Source organism: Oncorhynchus keta, chromosome 35, assembly GCF_023373465.1.
Source record: "Oncorhynchus keta strain PuntledgeMale-10-30-2019 chromosome 35, Oket_V2, whole genome shotgun sequence".
NCBI classification, from domain to species: domain Eukaryota; kingdom Metazoa; phylum Chordata; class Actinopteri; order Salmoniformes; family Salmonidae; genus Oncorhynchus; species Oncorhynchus keta.
The window spans coordinates 34,280,168-34,304,452 of record NC_068455.1 but is presented as its reverse complement, the minus strand read 5'-3'; the positions used below and the strand labels follow the sequence as shown (position 1 = coordinate 34,304,452).

At 41.9% G+C, this 24,285-nt stretch overlaps 1 protein-coding gene across 3 annotated transcripts; it reads left to right on the top strand.

Moving 5' to 3' along the window:
- The first annotated feature begins 777 nt into the window (after positions 1 to 777).
- Positions 778 to 24,285, top strand: srrm1 (serine/arginine repetitive matrix 1). Of its 3 annotated transcripts, none has more exons than XM_052496923.1 (16): positions 778 to 945; positions 2,618 to 2,707; positions 3,180 to 3,302; positions 6,338 to 6,508; positions 8,365 to 8,450; positions 8,547 to 8,786; positions 8,911 to 9,225; positions 9,356 to 9,600; positions 18,614 to 18,694; positions 18,814 to 18,882; positions 19,070 to 19,211; positions 19,355 to 19,435; positions 19,556 to 20,020; positions 22,568 to 22,754; positions 23,002 to 23,187; positions 23,424 to 24,285. In XM_052496923.1, the coding sequence occupies exons 1-16, from the start codon at positions 925 to 927 to the stop codon at positions 23,433 to 23,435; spliced, it is 2,514 nt and encodes an 837-aa protein (XP_052352883.1). In that variant the 5' UTR covers positions 778 to 924; the 3' UTR covers positions 23,436 to 24,285. The 3 variants fall into 3 exon arrangements, with proteins under 3 accessions (XP_052352883.1, XP_035608371.1, XP_052352884.1); XM_035752478.2 differs by having other exon boundaries at positions 23,417 to 24,285; XM_052496924.1 differs by lacking the exons at positions 778 to 945; positions 2,618 to 2,707 and adding an exon at positions 3,556 to 3,677 and having other exon boundaries at positions 23,417 to 24,285.

The following is a 24,285-nucleotide window of genomic DNA, read 5'->3' as shown; positions in this document are numbered from 1 at the left end:
TCACCAACAGGATATTATTTCGGAAACAATATTCTAAAAACAAATAATTATTTTTACACAATATATCCCGTTTATTCCATATATAATATCTGTGTGGAGAAAGATTATGCTTAGAAATTAAGGACCATGACAAGAAAACCTTCTGATGAAAAACAAGAGTTTCACTGGAACTTTGTCAATATTATAACTGCAAATCAACATGAAGTAAAGGCCACCAAAAGTAGAGAAGACATGATGAGGAATAAAGTTCCACATAGAAGTGTGTCTTCTTAGGAATTGTTTTATCCAATTGATCTTAAAGGTATTATATAAGGTAGTAAAGTCCAGAAAATCCACCCTACCATACTCATAAGTGTTCATTACAACAGTTTTCCTAATGTAATGGGTACGGTTTCTCCACAGAAAGTTGAAAAACATCTGGTCTATCTCTTTGCTTATTTTATCGTCAAGATATAAAGATAGAGCGGCATATGCTAGCCTACAGATACCCTCAGCCTTTGTTATTAGGACTCTTCCTTTTAAAGATAAGTCCCTCTGGAGCAATTGATTAAGCTTCTTCTCTGGGTTTTTAATAAGAGGGTTAACATTTTGTAAGCCTCTAGACTGAAATCACGGCCGGTTGTGATATAGCCGGGGATCGAACCCGGGTCTGTAGTGACGCCTCTAGCACTGTGATGCAGACCAGATGCGTTGGAAAAGGATTCTAATCACATTAATCGTTATGGGAATCTGACTAGCGTCTTTCAGAAAAAGTGTAGAAGAACCTGTTGTTCTCGTCATCGCTGCTTCCGTTCTGCTGAGAAGGAGGAGCCCTGTCGCGCGCTGTATCTTGGGGTTTTGTTAGCAGGTCGTGGACAGCGCTGTGATCACGTCTTTCTCCAGACTCTACCAACACCCACTTTTACATCTTTCTCAACGTATAACATGGACGCGGGTTTCTTCCGCGTAAGATATTTAAGTTATACTATTACTCGTTAAATTGTGTTCCAAATGTATAATATATTATTTTGTATTTGTAAGTATGTGCCATTGTAGACGGACGAGCTCGTGCGCCATTCCGCTGCAATGAGGAGCTAATGTAAAGATGGCGGCTGCAAGTTATCCAGCTAACTGTTAGCAAACTAGCTTAGCTATAAATATGTTGGATTGAAGCTAGCCGATAAATTGTGCATGTGTTGTGTGTTCCCATTTCAAATGATTGTTATTACTGATGTAGTTAAGGGTGATAACTACAATGTGTTACCTAGTATAAGATTTGGTTGCAAAATGGGTTTGTATAATTCTAGCCATACTACTGTAACGTTAGTCGGGCTGAGTATGTTACAGTACTCGTACTCGGGCCTTATCGCACATCGAGATTAACACTACCGTTAGCTAGCAACAAACTGACGTTTATTCTCCATAATGAGTGATCATATTAGGGATTTAATAATTCTACATAATTTACTTGTATATGTGTCACATGTTTCTAAAGTCGGCTATCTAACGTTATGTTTAACTGTTGTGACGTAGCTAACATTAGCTGACGTTCTCTTACATCGAGGCGGAATTGAGTGTTGGTGGTGGCGCGATTTTAACGTTACTGCGAAAAACATCGATTCACCGTCAGTAGGTAATTGTAAGAATGTCAATTCTGAAAACGTTTACCTGTAAATGTTCGTCCAGTACAACTGCTGTCCTTCCGCGCGATGGTGAAAGTCATACTTTTTTAATAAAACATTAATAAAACACAGTTACCGTCTTTTCACTAATTTAACACATTAGTAAAAAGTCCGTTGTATTAAATAAAAGTTTATATTAAAAGTATGAATTTCAGCACCCCGCTTATGGACCGCAGTTGTACAGGACAAACAGGTACAGGAAAGCCTATTGACCGATGGTGACTCAATGAGTACGGTTAACGTTACATGCACACAATAATGCGATTATTGTGGATAGTCAGATTAATATAATATTTTTTTAAAACGTTACCATACTTTACAAGAAGAACTGATTCCCTAACAATCCTCTTTACATGAACACTTCTGAAATCAAGCTACCTGATGGCACACTGTTAAATGCAGAAAATTGCCACTCAAAATAAACGTTATACCACAGTGACCAGGTTATTTTTTTGGGAAGTATATATATGATTGAGTTTGGACATAGAAATGGTCTCCACATACAAACTTTATAAGAGTCATCCATTGTTCCGAACTCCCTAAACTTGTGCTAAAGAGGCAGGCTTGCACAACTTGTGCTGTGCACGTGCGCAGATCAAATACACTGCTGGAGTGTTGATTTTAAGGTATTTGCATGTCCTAATAATTTGAGATTGCTCAGAAAACCAGCTGTTTAAATTGGCGTATGCTTACTTCAATTTTGACCGTACGCCAGTTTACGATGAGCAAAGTATGTTTACATGACTTGCATAATCTGCCTACTGCCATAATCAGTTTGATATAGAATTATTCCTGTGCAAGTACATGTAGCGCAATGTTGTTGCTAAAAAATCTTGCGACTACTCTGCCTCGATATAAGAAAACGGAGTTTAGCGTTCCTCAGCTAAGTGTCTGCGGCATGGACAAGAACAAACATTTATTGTAATAGTTGATACAGATGTTTTTGTTTCTTACAGGGCACAAGTGCAGAACAGGACAATCGCTTCAGCAACAAGCAGAAGAAACTTCTAAAGCAACTGAAATTTGCAGAATGTCTGGAAAAAAAGGTATAAATAACACATCAAAGCACATCTTTTAATTGAATTGAAATTCCACCACAAGTAAATATGGTAATAGCCATAACTAATATATTGCCTAATTTGTTTTAAAGGGATGCCATTTACCTACTTCCCCAGAGTCAGATGAACTGGTGGATGCTATTTTTTAAGTCTGCATGCAGTTTGAAGGAAGTTGCTAAATAACACTGGTGCAATGACTGGAAGTCTATTGGTATCCATGCTAACAGATACCCATGGACTTCCAGTCATTGCACTATTCCTAGTTAGCATTGGCTCACGACACTACCTCAAACTTACTTCATACTGGACTCTGAGACATGAAAATGGAATCCACCAGTTCATCTGACTGGAGAAGTAGATAAAGGGGCTTATTGGCAAAATCTCTACATATCCCTTCAAGTGTGCAATGGGTTGAAGTTAGGAATGTGTTTGAACGTCTTCCTGATTCTTCCTCTCCTAGGTGGATATGACCAAGGTGAACCTGGAGGTCGTCAAACCTTGGATCACTCAGCGGGTGACAGAGATCCTGGGGTTCGAGGATGACGTCGTCATAGAATTTATATTTAACCAGCTGGAAGAAAAGGTAATACTATTGACTCCAATTCCTTCCTGTTCTTGTATGTACATCAGATGTTATTTGTTAACTTAATACAAGGCAAAGAGAGGTTGATTTAATCAAGTGTATTGATAAGACACAATATAAATGCAGATGGGGGAAAGAGCGACCACCGGTGTCCAATATACATAATTTGAATGACCCCAAGTTTTTGCTGTGATATGTGACAGTGCCTTTGTGCCACAGTTTTCTAATGATGATGTGATTTATGATTCAAAAGGCCTGAACCAATATGGATGTTATACCTTGCATCAGAAGTATAGCACCAACACCTTATTAGCTCTCTGCTGAGCCCAAAGTGTCACTGAGCCCAACTCTCCCTGATGCAGTGTGTGGTTTGAGGTGAGTTATGTTCAGGGATCAACATGCTAGTGATAGAAACACTTGGACAATGCCATTTTCTCCATATACTTTTGAATCGCACCGCATCTTTGGATGGTGAAAAAAATTGACTGAGAATACAGTTGAACTTTAGACTATTGATCCTCATTTAATTAGTTTATATTACAATTACATCCGAAGTATCTTCAATCTGGGCTGTGGCAAAACTGTGCTTTAAACATTATTACTTAGCCCACTAAGTGATTTTTGAATACTACAATGCACATGGACCCTGTTCTGCATAAATAAATTGGTGCACTAGATGTCCAAAGTTGTTTCCACATTGTTACATTGTCATTTGCTCCTCCTTGAAATTGCCTTAAGTTGGCAAATCTAATCGCACGGTTAAAATTTTACTTGTGCATTCTACCACATTTTTCTCCCCCAGCTTAACTAGCATTTGGCCTATAAAACATGACTTCAATGGGAAATTACATATAATTAACTGGATGAAACCCCAGAGGAAATGTTCAAGGGTATTGATAAACAACTGTTTTTTTTAATGAACAAATGACTCCCAACAACCCTAGGATGCTTTATATTCATACAAAGGTGTTGCTGGACTCCTGTAAGTTCTCTTACTATATGTTTTAGTGAACCTAGCCTAATAATGGGAGGGAAAATAACGTTCAGCTACCTCTTACCGACTTGATTTCTTTTCTGTGCTGTTATCTTTTGAGGGGTGGGTTTTTTAAGCTAAATACTTTAACCTCTCTAGGCTAGATGGGACGCTACCGTCCCACCTGACCAACATCCAGGGAAAGTGCAGGGCGCCAAATTCAAACTACAGAATTGTAAATATTTAACATTCTTGAAAATACACATGTAATATGTCAAAATAAAGCTAAACTTTTTAATCCAGCCACGGTGTCAGATTTCAAAAAGGCTTTACGGCGAAAGCAAACCATGCTATTATCTGAGGACCGCGCCCCATCAAACTCAGACAATCGTATTTCATGCCGCCAGGCGCGACACACAACTCAGAAATAACGATATAATTCATGCCTTACCTTTGAAGAGCTTCTTCTGTTGGCACTCCAATATGTCCCATAAACATCACAAATTGTCCTTTTGTTCGATTAATTCCGTCGTTATATCTCCAAAATGTAAATTTATTTGGTGCGTTTGATCCAGAAAAACACCAGTTCCAACTCGCACAACATGACTACAAAATATCTAATAAGTTACCTGTAATATTTGTCAAAACATTTCAAACAACTTTAGGTATTTTTTTAATGTAAGCAATCAATAAAATTTAAGGCGGGATAAACTGTGTTCAATATCGAATGAAAACAAAGTGGAGCGAGCTTTCAGGTGTGCCCCAACCACATCAGTACACTAGACTCGACCCTCGTTCTGAACAGCCCTACTTCTTAAATTCTCAAAGGAAAAATATCACCCAATTTCTAACGGCTGTTGACACCCAGTGACAGCGATAGGAACTGCAAGCAAGTGCCTTAATCTAGATCCACATAGAAAACACATTGAAAAAGCGTGACATAAAAAATACATCTGGATGGTTTGTCCTTGGAGTTTCACCTGCCAATTAAGTTCTGTTATACTCCGACATCATTCAAACAGTTGTAGAAAACACTCTGAAGTTTCTATCTAAATATACTAATAATATGCATATCCTAGCTTCTGGACCTTGTGTAACAGGACGTTTACTTTGGGCATGCTTTTCATCCGGACGTGACAATACCGTCCCCTAGCCTAGAGAGGTTAACAGCACAGTAATGATAAGAAAAGTCCTTAATCGTCATTGTTAGTGAGGTAAAGGGGTATCTAACTTTAATTCTTGACCTACATGTTGAAATAAAACCCCTTTCAAATGTCTTGTGCACTCATTATTGCTTGTTCGTCTCTTGCAATTTAGATAAATGATATAACAATAAACTCAAGGTGGTTGAGTCTCAAGCACTAGGGAGTCGGAAGCAAGCCAAGGGAGCGTCTCTTTCTGCAGGAGACTCGGGCGCTCCATACCCACTGATCCTGCGGGACACGCTGAGGACACCGGGACTGTACTCGCAGTGTTGGGTTTTGATGCACTCTGTTTTGTGGATATCTGTTAATCTCTCAAAGAGTAGACTGGGGATACCGAGAACAACAGGGCAGGGTAACTAGTGGGAAGACTGGCAGGGAAAGATATCTGATAGAAAATAACTATCATAATTGATGAAAATGTTAGTGATGGGTGGGGGATTTATTTTTCAGAATATTTTAAGGAAACTGCCTTAATGCATGCAGTGGGGGTGCTTATACATGGATGATCTAGTTTTGTCTCCCCTCAGATATTCTCAGTTTCAGGTTTCAATTACTAGTGGGGTGGCGATAAACATTTTGAATTGCACAATTTTATCACAGCCTCAAGTCAACAGAACAAAGTTTGTTGCCATGAAGCAGTCTGTGTTGGGGCACAGGGGTCATACTGTAGCTATTGTTTTGTTATGGAGGATGGCTGCTATTATTTAGCAGGCAGGTGTAGCTTAGTGAGGAAACAAAGGGGGGGCAGTCGTCTGAGCGAGACCCCCCTCCCCCTCCTTTCACTCTTGTGAGTTCTCCCTCCGTGTTAAATTGGTGTGTTGTCTTTCTCTCTCCCTTGGTGTGTGTGTGTGTTGCAGCACCCGGACAGTAAGATGATGCAGATCAACCTGACTGGCTTCCTGAATGGGAAGAATGCCCGAGAGTTCATGAGGGACCTGTGGCCTCTGCTGCTCAGCGCTCAGGACAACATCGCCGGTATCCCTTCCGCCTTCCTGGAGCAGAAGAAAGAGGAGATCAAACAGAGACAGGTAAGCAACCAGACACAATCACAACCTTGTCAGGCATGTGTATTTGTATTAGGGCTGAACGATTTAGACACGTGATCATTTTTTGCACGATATTGACATTTTCTAACACTGGTTATACTTAATTCATGGTTAAAACAAGTGTCGGGGTAGAGAACATCACTTCTAAAATGAGATCATATGAATGAATACATACGGTGCTAACTAAACGCAAAACTAAATGAGACAAATATTTTCCAACATGGTTGATAGGATCATTACACCAACACTACCGTTCAAAAGTTTGGGGTCACTTAGAAATGTCCTTGTTTTTGAAAGAATGCACATTTTTGGTCAATTTTAAAGGAACATAAAATTGATCAGAAATACAGTGTAGACATTGTTAATGTTGTAGATGACTATTGTGGCTGGAAACGTGTGATTTTGAATGGAATATCTACATAGGCGTACAGAGGCCCATTATCAGCAACATCACTCGTGTGTTCCAATGGCACGCTATGTTAGCTAATCCAAGTTTATCATTTTAAAAGGCTAATTGATCATTTGAAACCCCCTTTGCAATCATGTCAGCACAGCTGAAAACTGTTCTGATTAAAGAATCAATGAAACTGGCCTTTACACTAGTTTATTATCTGGGGCATCAGCATTTGTGGGTTTGATTACAGGCTCAAAATGGCCAGAAACAAAGAGCTTTCCTCTTAAGCACACAATGCACTAGGGCATCCACCCACGGTGCTTAGCATTTTGTCCAGCTATTAGCAGGTAACTTGGTCACGGAAATCAGAAAAGCAATCAAACTAAATAGTTTACCTTTGAGCTTCGGATGTTTTCACTCACGAGACTCCCAGTTAGATAGCCAATGTTCCTTTTTCCCAAAAATATTATTTTTGTAGGTGAAATAGCTCCGTTTGTTCTTCACGTTTGGCTGAGAAATCGCCTGGAAATTGCAGTCACAAAAACTCAGGAAAATATTCCAAATTAGCTCCATAATATCGACAGAAACATGGCAAGCGTTGTTTATAATCAATCCTCAAGGTGTTTTTCAAATATCTATTCGATAATATATCCACCGGGACAATTGGTTTTTCAGTAGGACCGATTGGAATAATGGCTACCTCTGTATTTTACACGAGAATCACTCTGGGTCAGGTGACCAGTTGCGCGATGTAGCTGCTTACGGGTATTTGTCAACATAAATGCGTAAAACTACGTCACAATGCTGTAGACACCTTGGGGAATACGGAGAAAAAGTAATCTGGTTGATAGCCCTTTCACTGCTCAATAGGGACGCATTGGAACGCAGATCTTTCAAAAGATGAGTCACTTCCGGGTTGTTTTTTTCTCATGCTTTCGCCTGCAATATCAGTTCTGTTATACTCACGGACAATATTTTTACAGTTTTGGAAACTTTAGTGTTTTCTATCCTAAGCTGTCAATTATATGCATATTCAGCATCTTGTCCTGAGAAAATATCCCGTTTACTATGGGAACGTTATTTTTCCAAAAATGAAAATACTGCCCCCTAGTCACAAGGTTAAAGCATTTGGATGTCCGGTAAGTTAAAATCTTTTTGGAGGGGAAGCACTTTCTCTCTTCACCTGCAGCTAACTGCATGTTTTAAGGGGACACTTAAAGATTGACCAGAATGTGTGAGAGTGAGCGCAAGCTTGTGATTGGTCAGCATCCTCTGAGTTTGAACGTAGTCTAGCGCATCTCATTGGAGGAGGCACCATAGTCTAGTTTTTGTTTTATCAGAGAATCTCAGCTTCATGCAATTTTGAATTGATTTGGATTTAATCGTGCAGCCCTAATTTTTAGTGTTTTACTGCTTTGACCTCGCATGCTGTTGTCTGTTGCAGATTGAGCAAGAGAAGCTCGCTTCTCTGAAGAAGATTGATGATGAGAAGAAGGAAAAGGAAAACAGAGAAAGGGAGAGCCCCAGAAGGTGAGAATCGCAGTAAATAAAAGCACTTGGAAGTCGACCTCAATCAAAATGTAAAAGCGTTCATATGGCATTGGCTTTTATGTTGTTGTGGTACAGGAGGAAGTCAAGGTCACAGTCTCCACGGCGACGATCTCCAGTGAAGAGGGAGAGGAAGCGCAGTCACTCCCGTTCACCGAGGCGTAAGCCAAGTCCCAGCAGCTCCCCTCCACCACCAGCCCCAGCTGTCACCCTTGTCAGTGTTACCCTGCCCCAGAGCACTGAGGAGCCCCAGCCTGAGCCAGACACCTCAGAGAGCACCATACCTGAGCCAGTCATTCAGGAGGCCTCCTCCACCAGGCAAGGGAAAGGTTTAGGCACCGACTGTATCTGGAAATATGCAGGGATGGGATTTGTCCGTGTTGTTGATTCCATTCTTGACTTAAAAATGTAATCTAATTTGTAGTATGTTTTAATTTTCCAGTGATGTGGTAAAGCCGGACACTGTGGTTGTGGTACCTGACTCTGTGACTGAGGTCAAAGAACCCTCCCCAGATAAGGCTCCTAAAAAGGAGAGGCCCAAGCCCAGGGAAAGGGAGAAGGACAGCAGGAGAGACAGGCCCCACCACCGCTCTCGCTCCCATTCCCGCTCCCGCAGACGACCCAGATCACGCTCCAGGTCTTACTCCCCCCGGCGGAGGCCGAGCCCCAGGAGACGGTTGTCCCCTCGGCGTAGGAGCCCCCCCAGACGTGGCCCCCCAGGCCCCAGACACAGGCGCAGTCGCTCCCCTGTCCGCAGGTGAGTAGAGGGCCATAGAAGTGTAGCAGAAGTGCCTGTCACTGAAGCTGTCATTAACAGCCTTTCGGAATTAACTAGCTACCTTACCAAACAGCAGTTGTGGTTGATTTGTTCTGTTTGTATCCCATAGACGGCGCTCTCGCTCCCCATCATCCTCTGGGAGCAGCTCCACATCTCACTCACCTCATAAGAAGGCAATGAAGAGAACGTCAACCACACCACCCAGAAAACAGCCCCGCGGCCATGCAGCTGATCCCTCCCTTAGCCCCTCCAGGAGAAGAGCCCCCAATGGCAGCCCCTCTGGGAAGACACAACGCTCTGCCTCCCCGCGGGCCAGAAAGGGCCGGGCCTCAGCCTCCCCATCCAGATCAGCTGGTATGTTAGCTCTACTTACTTTACTCCATTCCATAATAAACAAAATTATAATTGCAACATGTGAAGTGTTAGTCCCATGTTTCATGGGCTGAAATAAAAGATCAAAAAATGTTTCCATATTCACAAAAAGCTTATTTAAAATGTTGTGTACAAATTAGTTTACATCCCTGTTTCTGAGCATTTCTCCTTTGCCAAGATAATCTATCCAACTGACAGCTGTGGCATATCAGGAAGATGATTATACAGCATGGTCATTACACAAGGCCATTCTAAAATGTGCAGGTTTGTCACATTACACAATGCCACAGATGTCTCAAGTTTAGAGGGAGCCTGCAATTGGTATGCTGAATGACAAAATCTCCACCGGAGTTGTTGCTACAGAATTTAATGTTAATTTCTCTACCATAAACCACCTCCAATGTTGTTTGACAGAATTTGGCAGTACGTCCAACCGTCCTCACAACTGCAGACTACGGGTAACCACGCCAGCCCAGGACCTTCACCTGCGGCATTGTCTGAGACCAGACAGCTGTTGAAACTATAGATAGTAACCATAGAATTTCTGCACAAACTGTCAGAAAACGTCTCATGGAAGCTCATCTGCATAATCGCCGTCCTCACCATGGTCTTGAACTGACTGCAGTTCAGCGTCGTAACTGACTTCAGTGGGCAAATGTTCACCTTCGATGGCCACTGGCACTCTAGAGAAGTTTGCCCTTCATGGATGAATCCTGGTTTCACCTGTACAAGGACCGAGGCAAAGCCATACACACTGTTTGCCATATGTGAGTGGTTTGTTGATGTCAACGTTGTGAACAGAAAGCCCCATGGTGGGGTTATGGTATGGGCAGGCATAAGCTACGGGTAAAGAAAATAATTGCTCTTTATCAATGGCAATTTGAATGCACAGATACCGTGACGAGATCCTGAGGCCCATTGTCATGCAATTAATCTGCCGACATCACCTCATGTTTCAGCAAAATAATGCACGGCCCCATGTCGCAAGGGTCTGTACGCAATTCCTGGGACCACCCATATGTAAAATGTATGCATGCATGACTGTTATGGATAAATGCGTCTGCTAAATGGCTTATATTATTACATTCATGTCCCAGTTCTTCCATGGCCTGTATACTCACCAGACATGTCACTCGTTGGGATGCTCTGGATCGACGTATACGACAGCATGTTCCAGTTCCCGCCAATAACCAGCAACTTGGCACAGCCATTGAAGAGCAGTGGGACAGCATTTAACTGGACACAATTAACAGCATGATCTACTCTATGCGAAGGAGATGTTGCACTGCGTAAAGCAAATGGTGGTCACACCAGATACGGACTGTTTTTCTGATCTAGGGGCCTTTCTTTTAAGGTATCTGTGACCAACGGATGCATAGATGTATTCCCAGTCATGTGAAATCCATAGATTAGGGCCTAATGAATTTAAACTCAGCAAAAAAAGAAACGTCCTCTCACTGTCAAATGCGTTTATTTTAAACTTAACATGTGTAAATATTTGTATGGCCATAACAAGATTCAACAACTGAGACATAAACTGAACAAGTTCCACAGACATGTGACTAACAGAAATGGAATAATGTGTCCCTGAACAAAGGGGGGGTGTGGGTCAAAATCAAAAGTAACAGTCAGTATCTGGTGTGGCCACCAGCTGCATTAAGTACTGCAGTGCATATCCTCATGGACTGCACCAGATTTGCTAGTTCTTGCTGTGAGATGTTACCCCACTCTTCCACCAAGGCACCTGCAAGTTCCTGGACATTTCTGGGTGGAATGGCCCTAGCCCTCACCCTCCGATCCAACAGGTCCCAGATGTGCTCAATGGGATTGAGATCCGGGCTTTTCGCTGGACATGGCAGAACAATGACATTCCTGTCTTGCGGGAAATCACGCACAGAACAAGCAGTATGGCTGGTGGCATTGTCATGCTGGAGGGTCATGTCATGATGAGCCTGCAGGAAGGGTACCACATGAGGGAGGAGGATGTCTTCCCTGTAACGCACAGTGTTGAGATTGCCTGCGATGACAACAAGCTCAGTCCGATGCTGTGACACACCACAACGGACCCTCCACCTACAAATCAATCCCGCTCCAGTGTACAAGCCTCGGTGTAACGCTCATTCCTTTGACCATAAACGCAAATCTGACCATCACCCCTGGTGAGACAAAACCGCAACTCGTCTGTGAAGAGCTCTTTGTGCCAGTCCTGTCTGGTCAAACAACGTTGGGTTTGTGACCATAGGCGACGTTGTTGCTGGTCTGGTGAGGACCTGCCTTACAACAGGCCTACGAGCCCTCAGTCCAGCCTCGCTCAGCCTATTGCGGACAGTCTGAGCACTGATGGAGGGATTGTGCGTTCCTGATGTAACTCCGGCAGTGGTTGCCATCCTATACCTGTCCTGCAGGTGTGATGTTCGGATGTACCGATCCTGTGCAAGTGTTGTTACACGTGGTTTGCCACTGCGACCATGAATTGTTTATGGTTCATTGAACAGGCATGGGAAACAGTGTATAAACCCTTTACATTGAAGATCTGTGAAGTTATTTGGATTTATCTTTGAAAGATGGGGTCCTGAAAAAGGGACGTGTTTATTTAGACTGATTTCCTTATGAACTAACTTGGAAGTCTATGAAATTGTTGCGTGTTTTATTTATTATTATTTTTTGTCGTCGTAAATGTCGTTACGGTGCCTGTGGGAAGTATTCATACCCCTTGACTTATTCCACATTTTGTTATGGCCTGAATTCTAAATAGATTTAAATGTTTTTCCACCTATCTAGACACAATAACCCATAATGACAAAGTGAAAAAATTATAATACATATCACACCCCTGAGTCCATACTTTGTATAAACACCTTTGGCAATGATTAAAGCAGTGGGTCTTTTTGGTTGTCTCAGAACTTTGTACAGTATTTGCTAATTCATTTTGTACATTTCTCAAGCTCTGTCAAGTTGATTATCATTGCTAGACAGCCGTTTTCAATTCTTGACAAAGATTTTCAAGCTGATTTTTAAGTCCGAACTGTAACTTTGCCGCTCAGGAACATTCAATTGTCGTCTTGATATTTGACTCCAGTGGCTATTTGGGCATGTGTTTTAGGTTATTGTTCTGCTGAAAGGTGGCTTTGTCTCGCAATGTCTGTTGGAAAGCAGACACTGTTTTTCCTCAAGGATTTTGCCACGGCGTATAGCTGTATTCTGTTTCTGAAATGCTTAAAAATAGTTATTGCTGATTTAATAAGAATACCCTAACAATGCAGCCACCACCATGCTTTAAAATATGAAGTGGTACTCTGTGATGTGTTAGATTTGCCTCAAACAATGTTTTGTAATAAGGACAAAAAGTTCATTTCTTTGCCACATTTTTTTGCAGTGTTACTTAACCTCTCTGGGATCGTTCGGGACGCTAGCATCCCACATCGCCAACAGCCAGTGAAATTGCAGGGTGCCAAATTCAAAACAGAAATAGCATAATTAAAATTCCTCAAACATACAAGTATTTTAAACCATTTTAAAGATGTACTTGTTGTTAATCCAACCAGTGTCTGATTTCAAAAAGGCTTTTTGGCGAAAGCAACTAGTCAAAGTATTCAGCCATTTTCCAACCAAAGAGAGGTGTCACAAAAAGCAGAAATATAGATAAAATGAATCACTAACCTTTTGACGATCTTCATCAGATTACACTCCCAGGACTCAATGTTACACAATACATGTATGTTTTGTTCGATCAAGTTTATATTTATATCCAAAAACCTCTGTTTACATTTGCGCCATGTTCAGAAATGCCTCCAAAACATCTGGAGAAATTGTAGAGACACGTCAAATAACAGAAATACTACTCATAAACTTTGATGAAAGATGCATGTTTTCCATAGAATTAAAGATAAACTTGTTCTTAAACTCTAACTCCCCATCCCGGGTCCGGGAGCATAATCATCGACTGACACTAATTAGCATAACGCAACTGACATAAATATTCCTATTCATGAAAATCACAAGTGAAATATACTGAGACACAGCTTAGCCTTTTAATCACCCTGTCATCTCAGATGTACAAAATATGCTTTACAGACAAAGCTAGACAAGCATGTGTAAGTTTATCGATAGCCTAGCATAGCATTTTGCCCACCCACCAGCAGGTAACTTGGTCACGGAAATCAGAAAAGCAATCAAATTAAATGGTTTCCCTTTGATGAGCTTCAGATGTTTTCACTCACGAGACTCCCAGTTAGATAGCCAATGTTCCTTTTTTCCAAAAATATTATTTTTGTAGGTGAAATAGCTCCGTTTGTTCTTCACGTTTGGCTGAGAAATCGCCTGGAAATTGCAGTCACAAAAACGCCAAAAATATTCCAAATTAGCTCCATAATATCGACAAACATGGCAAGCATTGTTTATAATCAATCCTCAAGGTGTTTTCAAATATCTATTTGATAATATATCCACCGGGACAATTGGTTTTTCAGTAGGACCGATTGGAATAATGGCTACCTCTGTATTTTACGCGAGAATCACTCTGGGTCAGGTGACCAGTTGCGCAATGTAGCTGCTTACGGGTATTTGTCAACATAAATGCGTAAAACTACGTCACAATGCTGTAGACACCTTGGTAATACGGAGAAAAAGTAATCTGGTTGATAGCCCATTCACTGCTCAATAGGGACGCATTGGAACGCAGATCTTTCAAAAGATGAGTCACTTCCGGGTTGTTTTTTTCTCAGGCTTTCGCCTGCAATATCAGTTCTGTTATACTCAGACAATATTTTTACAGTTTTGGAAACTTTAGTGTTTTCTATCCTAAGCTGTCAATTATATGCATATTCTAGCATCTTGTCCTGACAAAACATCCCGTTTACTACGGGAACGTTATTTTTCCAAAAATGAAAATACTGCCCCTAGTCACAAGGTTAATGCAATTGCTTTGTCAGATTTCAAAAAAGCTTTACGGCTCAATAATCTGAACAGCGTTCAGCCACAAAAGCAAGCCATACAGATACCTGCCAAGTTGTGGAGTCAACAAAAGTCATAAATAGCATTATAAATCTTCACTTACCTTTGCTGATCTTCATCGGAATGGACTCCCACTTCCACAAGAAATGTTTGTTTTGTTCAATTACGTCCATATTTATGTCCAAATACCTACGTTTAGTTCACTATTCCAAAGGCACAATGCGCGAGCGCAAAATCCAGACAAAGTCCAGTTCCATTACAATTTGTAGAAACATGTCGAACGATGTTTACAGTCAATCCGTGGTCTTTTTATAATCAATCGTCAATAATATTCCAACCGGACAATAGAGTATTCATTACAGGGGGAAAAGGCACGGCGTGCCCGCATGACCGCGCAGTTAACAAGTGATTTGGCCACAGCCTAGTCCATTTGTTGAAACAGCACTGATTTGACCCCCTTCCACAATAGAAGCCTCAAACAACATTGTCTCAGGTTTTCACCTGCCATATGAGTTCTGTTATACTCAGACATCATTCAAACAGTTTTTAGAAACTTCAGTGTTTTCTATCCAATACTACTACTAATATGCATATATTAGCATCTGGGACAGATGGGCAGTTTACTCTGGGCACCTTATTCATCCAAGCTACCCTGTCACCAAGAAGTTAAGTGCATGTTTTGGAATATTTCTATTCTGTACAGGCTTTCTCCTTTTCACTTTGTCATTTTAGGTTAGTTTTGTGGAGTAACTACAATGTTGTTCATCCATCCTCAGATCACAGCCATTAAACTGTAACTGTTTTAAAATCACCCTTGGCCACATGGTGAAATCCCTGAGCAGTTTCCTTCCTCTCCGGCAAATGCGTTAGGAAGGACACCTGTATTTTTTTGTAATGACTCACCCAAAGCCAAATTAATAACTTCACCATGCTCTAAGGGATATTCAGTTTCTGCATTTTTATTTGTACACATCTACCACTCTGTGCCCTTTGCAAGGCATTGAAAAACCTCCCTGGTCTTTGTTTGAATCTGTGCTTGAAATCCACTACTTGATTGAGGGACCTTACAGATAATTGGATATGTAGGATAGAGCGATTGAGCAGTCATTCAAAAAAAATGTTAACCCATTATTGAACATGTAATGAGTCCATGTAACTTTATGCGATTTGTTAAGCACATTTTTACTCATGAACGGTAGGCTTGCCATAAAAGGGATTGAATACTTGACATTATGGGTTGTCTATAGATCAGTGACATCTACATTTTAATCAATTTTAAATAGTCTGCAGCACAACATTTGGAAAAAGTAGAGTTTTTTGAATACCTTCGGAAGGCACTATATGCCCCCTTCTCTTTGATCCTTGCCCTCATGTGTATTAAAGCTGCAGTATGTAACTTTTGGGTGACCAGACCAAATTCACATAGAAATGTGAGTTTTTGCCAGTGGGGGAAAACGCACCCATTTGTCATACTTGAGTAAAGATACCTTAATAGAAAATGACTCAAGTAAAAGTCACCCAATAAAATACTACTTGAGTAAGTCTAAAAGTATTTGGTTTTAAATGTACTCAAGTATCAAAAGTATATAAATAATATTATTGTTTTTAAAATGTACAGATTGTCAAGGGCACACTCCAACACTCAGACATTATTTACAGGAGATTTATTTGTTTAGTGAGTCCACCAGATCAGAGTCAGTAGGGATGACCATGTGTTTTCTTTAAGTGTGTGAATTGTAACATTTTCCTGTCTTGCTAAGCATTCAATATGTAATGAGTACTTTTGGCTGTCAGGGAAATTATTTTATTTAGGATTGTGGTGAAGTAAAAGTTATAAAAATATAAATAAAGTACAGATTAGAGGTCGACCGATTATGATTTTTCAACGCCGATACCGATTATTGGAGGACCAAAAAAGCCGGGGGGAAATGTATTTGTAATAATGACAATTACAACAATACTGAATTAACACATATTTTAACTTAATATAATACATCGGTTTAAATAATGCAAAAACAGTGTTGAAACAGTGTTGGAGAAGAAAGTAAAAGTGCAATATGTGCTATGTAAGAAAGCTCACGTTTCAGTTCCTTGCTCAGAACATGAGAACATATGAAAGCTGGTGGTTCCTTTTAACATGAGTCTTCAATAGTCCCAGGTAAGAAGTTTTAGGTTGTGGGAATTATAGGACTATTTCTCTCTAACATTTGTATTTCATTAACCTTTGACTATTGGATGTTCTTATAGGCACTTTAGTATTGCCAGTGTAACAGTATAGGCTCCGTCCCGCTCCTCCCTGGGTTCGAACCAGCAACACAACTTAAACAGCCACCACATCGAAGCAGCGTTACCCATGCAGAGCTAGGGAAACAACCACCCCAAGGCTCAGAGCGAGTGAAGTTTGAAACGCTATTAGCGCATGCTAACTAGCCAGCCATTTCACTTCGGTCACACCAGCCTCATCTTGGGAGTTGATAGGTTTGAAGTCATAAAGAGCGCAATGCTTGACGCACAACGAAGAGCTGCTGGCAAAACACACGAAGTTGCTGTTTGAATGAATGTTTACGCGCCTGCTTCTGCCTACCACCGCTCAGTCAGATACTTAGATACTTGTATGCTCAGTCAGATTGTATGCAACACAGGACATGCTAGATAATATCTAGTAATAGCATCAACCATGTGTAGTTAACTAGTGATTATGATTGATTTTTTTTATAAGATACATTTAATGCTAGCTAGCAACTTACCTTGGCTTACTGCATTTGCGTAACAGGCAGTCAGTCTCCTTGTGGAGTGCAACGATAGAGGCAGGTCGTTATTGCGTTGGACTAGTTAACTGTAAGGTTGCAAGATTGGAACCCCTGACCTGATAAGGTGAAAATCTGTCATTCTGCCCCTGACCGAGGCAGTTAACCCACCGTTCGTTCCTATGCCGTCATTGAAAATAAGAATGTGTTCTTAACTGACTCGCCTAGTTAAATAAAGGTGCAAAAAAAAAAAAAAAATCAGATTGTTATGAAAACTTGAAATCGGCCCTAATGAATCGGCCACTCCGATTTTAATCGGCCGACCTCTACTACAGGTACCCCCAAAAATTACTTGAGTAAAAAGAACTTGAAGGTATTACTTCGGTAGTTTACTCCACTGGTTATAGCTGTGGCATTCTCATTGAAAGCAAGTCTAGGAAGCGGTATATATGTTCTATGTGCGCCAATTCTATGTCAAGTTTGAGTCTTTTACGTTCAGTTTTGTACACCGGCTGAAAATGATGTTTTTTGTATATGGAAAATATATTTTACAGCAGTTTAGATGGTTCAATAATTCTCTACACTATACGTGCTTGTTTTGTCACACAACCTGAAATTAGGCGAACTATTCAAATTTTAGCAACCAGGAAATGGCGGTGCGATTTCTACATAGTGCAGCTTTAAACAGTTTCTGGGTGGATATTCTATCTTTTGGTGTTTTTTTTCCCATTAGTCCACTGTTGATACAGTCCCAGTGTTGTGCATGTCAAGTTTTCAAGATATTGGCATTTTGCATTATGATGACATGACAGTTTGACTTTTTTGTTTTTGAGTATCTTTAACTTGACTGCAGACATGCAAAACATTTTGGGACTTTATCAACAATGGTCTGTAATGAATTCAGCCCTATCCAACTTCCTCACCTTTCAAACATGGGACTCCCTCGCCTCATAGTGACTGTCTTGTCACATGATCAGTCAGTGGGAGTGTGATACACAACCATTCCTGGATGCTCTTTTATTATTATTATTATTTTTATTATTAGGAAGGGTTTATGTCTATACAATCAGTGACCTGGAAACTGCAATTGTTAGTTGCCATAACCCGGGAGTCCCATAGGGCCCAGCGTCATCCGGGTTAGTTTAGGGGAGGGTTTGGCCGGGGGTGCTTTACTTGGCTCATCGCGCTCTAGCGACTCCTAGTGGCGGGCCGACCGCCTGCAGGCTGACTTCTGGTCGTCGGTTGAACAGTGTTTCCTCTAAGATTCTGGCAACTAAAACAGTTTTGATTTTCAGGGTCAAAGAAGAAACCAGGAACGAGGAACGATTCACCGTCCCCTGTTCCGAAACCCAGGCAGTCTGAGGCATCAGAGTCAGGTGTGTTTGCCTTCTAGTGCCTGTCTGTCTCGGTCTGGTGTGATGCACCGTGGGTGGATGGTTGTGTTTTTAGCGGTTTTCTATAGCTCTAAATGGGGACTCACTGCTTTGCATTTCAGAGGGGGCTACAGCCGATTCTGTGCAGCAGCGACGTCAGTATCGCAGGCAGAATCGGGAAACGTCTTCAGGTTACAAGCGTTCTATTTTGTTCCCCACCTCACCCCATCTTTTTTTTCTAACCCACTCTGTGTCCGTCTCGTCTTGCAACCTCATCTTGTGGGTCCGAAGCCCCACCTAGGTGCCCCCCCCCTTTGAAACATCCACATGTTGCTACTGGGAAATGACGTGTGCTGTTTTCTTTCGGATTGGTAACAGAGGCTGGATCATCATCATCCTCAGAGGGTGAGGGGTCCAAGAGGCCGGGCAGGGGGCCAGTGGCGAGGAACGGGGATGTCAGGCGGCGACGCAGTCACTCGCCCTCCTCTCCCAGGAGACGACACCGGGACGGCTCCCCCAGGTTAGCTACGGACAGTTATCTAATGCAGTCATGATTATAGATTTTGTATGTTTTTCCCATACCAACAAGACACACACACACACACACACACACTGTCTGTCCCATATGCATTCCTCATGTAAGTCTTTGTTTTCCCTCTACAGAAAAAGACGCTCTCCATCCCCCGGAGGACGCAGATCTCCCCCAAGGCGTCGCAGATCTCCCTCTCCTCCTCCTAGGCGCAGGTAAAAGACTTGACGCCTTGTTTTAGGTTCCCTCATTCTCCAGAATTCAGTGCACCACACCTGCACCACACCTGAGATTCAAAAAATAACTTGTCTCGTATGTCCTCTCTGTTTCCCCAGGTCTCCCTCTCCACCACCTCGCAGACGCTCCCCCTCCCCCAGACGGTACTCTCCACCCATCCAGCGGCGATACAGCCCCACTCCTTTGGGCCCACAGAAAAGAAGGCTGTCAGGGTCTCCCTCTCCCAAACGCCTATCCCCGGTGCCCAAGCGCCGTCCCTCCAGGTCCCCTAAGCGCAGGAGTCCCCCTCCCCAAAAGAGACGCACACCTCCCTCGTCCACCTCTCCCCCCAGACACAGGAGAAGCCCCATGCTCCCATCCAACCGACCAGGCCGGGACACTCGCTCACCCCCCCTTGCTCACAGTAACCGCCTGTCCCCTTCCCCTGCCAACCGTGGCCGAACCAGTCCTCAGGGGCGCTTTGACACCTCTCCACCTGGACAGAGGCGCCAGGTGTCCCCCTCACACGGCAACAGGGCAATCCGCAGGGTGTCCCGGACACCAGAGCCCCGCAAGAACCAGAGGTAAGCAGCCTTTAATTGGCCTTATTAACTCAATAGCTTCTGCTGCACATCAATAACTCCCACCACTATTAGATGTATGCTGAGTATACAAAACATGAGGAACACCTTTCTAACATTGAACTGCACCCCCTTTTGTCTTCAACATCCTCAATTCGTTGGGCCATTGACTCCACAAGGTGTCGAAAGCATTCCACAGGGATACTGGCCCATGTTGACTCCAATGCTTTTCCATAGTTGTCAAGTTGACTGGATGTGCTTTGGTTCATGGACCATTCTTGATACACACGTGAAACTGTTGAGCATGACAAACCCAGCAGCGTTGAAGTTCTTGACACACTCAAAACCAGTGTGCCTCACACCCACCATACTCTGTTCAAAGGCATTTAAGTAGTTTTCTTGCCCAGTTACCCTCTGAATGGCACACATACACAATTCATGTCTCAAATGTCTTAACTTCTTGGTCCTACCTGGCACGCAGGCGTCCCATCTAGAGCTCTGGAAATTCAAATGCGCTACGCTAAATGCTAATAGTATTAGTTAAAACTCAAACGTTCATTAAAATACACATGCAGGGTATTGAATTAAAGCTACACTCGTTGTGAATCCAGGCAACAAGTCAGATTTTTAAAATGCTTTTCGGCGAAAGCATGAGAAGCTATTATCTGATAGCATGTAACACCCCAAAAGACCCGCAGGGGACGTAAACAAAGTAATTCGCATAGTCGTCGCTACACAAACCGCACAAATAAAATATAAAACATTCATTACCTTTGACCATCCTCTTTGTTGGCACTCCTAGATGTCCCATAATCACTATTGGGTCTTTTTTCCGATTAAATCGGTCCATATATAGCCTAGATATCGATCTATGAAGACTGTGTGATAAACGGAAAAAAATAGCGTTTCATAACGTAACGTCATTTTTTAAAATTCAAAAAGTCGACGATAAACTTTCACAAAACACTTCGAAATACTTTTGTAATGCAACTTTAGGTATTAGTACACGTTAATAAGCGATAAAATTCATCAGGAGGCGATGTCAATTCTATAGGTGTCTGTTTCGAAAAAATGTCTTGGAGAGAGCTCGACCAAAACATCCGGTCGGAGACAGGAGGGAATCGATTCCCTTGATTCGGTTAGACCAAGAATCAATTGCGAATCAAATGACAAGACTCTAGACAACGTGTGGAAGCTGTAGGCACTGCAACCTCTGCCTCATTTAATTCGGTTCACTTTGAACAATTCCTTGAAGTCGCGGATGGATATTTATTTCCATTTCGATGAAACGCACGTTCTGTTATAGTCACAGCCGTGATTTAACCAGTTTTATAAACGTCTGAGTGTTTTCTATCCAGACGTACTAATCATATGCATATACTATATTCCTGGCCTGAGTAGCAGGGCGCTGAAATGTTGCGCGATTTTTAACAGAATGTTCGAAAAAGTAGAGGGTCGACTTAACAGGTTAAGGCTTAAAAATGCTTTAATGCAACCGCTGTGTCAGATTTCAAAAAAGCTTTACGGAAAAAGCAAACCATGCAATAATCTGAGTACGGTGCTCAGACAAACACATACAGATATCTGCCATGTTGGAGTCAACAGAAGTCAGAAATAACATTACATGTTCACTTACCTTTGATCATCATCAGAATGCACTTCCAGGAATCCCAGTTCCACAAATGTTTGATTTGTTCGATAATGCCCATTTATGTCCAAATAGCTACTTTTGTTAGCGCGTTTAGTAAACAAATCAAAACTCACGAAGCGCATTCACTAGTTGCAGACGAAATGTTAAAAGGTTCCGTTACAGACCGTAGAAACTTGTCAAACGATGTATGGAATTAATCTTTAGGATGTTTTTAACAGATCTTCAATAATATTCCAACCAGAGAATTCATTTTGTCTTCAGAAAGCAAAGGAACGGGAGATATCTCATGTGAAATGCGCGTGACCAGCGGTTGACTGCTGGCAGACCTCTGACTCATTCCCCTCTCATTCCACCCCCCTTCATAGTAGAAGCCTCAAACAAGTTTCTAAAGACGGTTGACATCTAGTGCAAGCCTTAGGAAGTGCAACATGACCAATATCCCACTAACTTCAATAGGGGCAGAGTTAAAAATCGACCAACCTCAGATTTCCCACTTCCTGGTTGGATTATTTCTCCGGTTTTTGCCTGCCATATGAGTTCTGTTATACTCACAGACATCATTCAAACAGTTAAGAAACGTCTGTGTTTTCTGTCCAATACAAATAGTAATATGCATATATTAGCAACTGGGACTGAGGAGCAGGTAGTTTACTCTGGGCACCTCTGAGCACCTTATTCATCCAAGCTACTCAATACTGCCCCCCCAACCATAAGAAGGTAACTTGTCTCCTCCCCTTCATCTACACTGGTTCAAAAACTGGTTCATCTACACTGGTCAAAAATGGATCATAGCTTTCACCTGGTCAGTTTGTCATGGAAAGAGCAGGTCTTCCTAATGTTTGTACATTCAGTGTACGTTCCAGATATCACACCTTTTCTCTCCGGTTTCTCCTTATCAGAGGCTCTCAGAGCCCCCAGCCGATGAGGAGAGTGTCATCAAGGTCACCGTCTGGTTCCCCTAAACCAGGAGCCCTGAAACGGCCAGCTTCAGGCTCCCCTTCTCCAGGCCACTCAGCCAGTGGATCCCCACCTGCACCCCCGGCTAAAAAGGCCAGCAGCGGCTCTGGCAGCCCTTCTCCAAACAAGGTGAGTTTTTAAAGCTGCTATTTGTTAATAGTACGATGTGAGATTAAACATTTTGTTTGACTCAACTAAGTGAGTTCACCTGTGAGTAAAAGCTGGTGTGTGTTTCTGGGCACCAATACCATAACTTTTTGCAAGATTGAAGAGGTTTAACCAATGAAGGTCATCATGCCCTCTGCTTGGCCCTTCTCACTAAATGCCAACGAAATACTTACTCACTCGTGGTATTGCTTTGTAATCCCCTTCTCAGAATTCTGACACTGAGCCTGGAGGAAAGAAAAACAAGAAGAAGAAGAAGGAAAAGAAACACAAGAAGGAGAAGAAGCACAAGAAACACAAGAAACACAAGAAGGAGAAGTGTGATGTGCCGGTTGCTGCTGGGGATGACCAGGAGAACCAGGGGATGGAGGGCGACGCAGCCTCCAACCCAAAAAAGGTGAAGTCTACTCTTCTGATTTACTGAGGGGTTTTAGCATGCTTCACACATCATCTAAGCATTTCATTCAAGATTAACAAAGTCAGACAAGGTTGTAGAAGTTGACTTGTGCACCATCAGCTAATGTATTCCTTTATTCTATTACTATGATGAAGCATGCTGCAGCATCATACCACCTACCTTGCAACGTAACCGAAATATGATATAATTAATGCTACCTTTCCTTAAGGAATCAGACAGTGAAGTAGAAGAATGTCTGGACGACCTGGAGAAGCACCTGAGAGAGAAGGCACTGCGTTCCATGAGGAAAGCTGGAAAGCTGTCCCCTCCACTGTCCTGAGAAGCCCGGTCACTCCCCTCCCTCTTTCTCCTCCCTTTTTCTCCTTTCCTGATTTTCCATTCCCTTTGTTTAGAATTTTTCATTAACCTTGTTCAGCTTTAGAATGTACAAATTGTTTATTCTTTAGTTTTTGTTTTCTTTTTACGGGTTTGGTAATCTATTGAAATATATTTTTTATCAAGAGCTTGATATGTCACGATCTCCCAATTAATATTATTTTCTAATATTTTACCCAAAGTGTGTTATTGCTTATATCCAAACTGTAAAACTATCTTTGTTGGACCCCTTAATTTTCAAGATGAGATCAGGGATGGGAACGGTTTCATTATAATGCTTGCATTGTACAAGTTTCTCATACTACGACATTCAAAAGATTTGACTTGGGGAATTTAGGATTGCATGTGCAGCTAGCGTGTCTCTGCTCTGATGTGCATGAAATGGACTGTAAACAAGCAAATACAAGCAGTCTTTTTCCCCTTTTTGTTATGTAATAGAGGTGTTTGGCCTTCCATAAAATTCTGTCTTAGAAAAAGTCTACACAAGTTTAAAAAGAACTGGATTTTTCATGGGGATTCTGACCTCACCAGAGAGCCGGGGTTTGATTTCCCACATGGGTTGATATGCAGTCATACTTTGAATTCACACTGGTCCACTCTTGCTTTGAGCTATTCATTTTTGTGGGACTGCTATTTGACTTGTATTTAAAAACTCCTGCTCTTGTCATCCTTTCAGAATTAAAAGATTTTTTTATATTTAAA

Bases quoted from the DNA above. Each gene is read 5' to 3' on its own strand.
- srrm1 (XM_035752478.2), top strand. From the start codon at position 925: ATGGACGCGGGTTTCTTCCGC. The intron at 19,212-19,354 runs GTTAGCTACGGA...TTCCCTCTACAG, and splicing joins CACCGGGACGGCTCCCCCAG to AAAAAGACGCTCTCCATCCC. The intron at 20,021-22,567 runs GTAAGCAGCCTT...TCTCCTTATCAG, and splicing joins GAGCCCCGCAAGAACCAGAG to AGGCTCTCAGAGCCCCCAGC.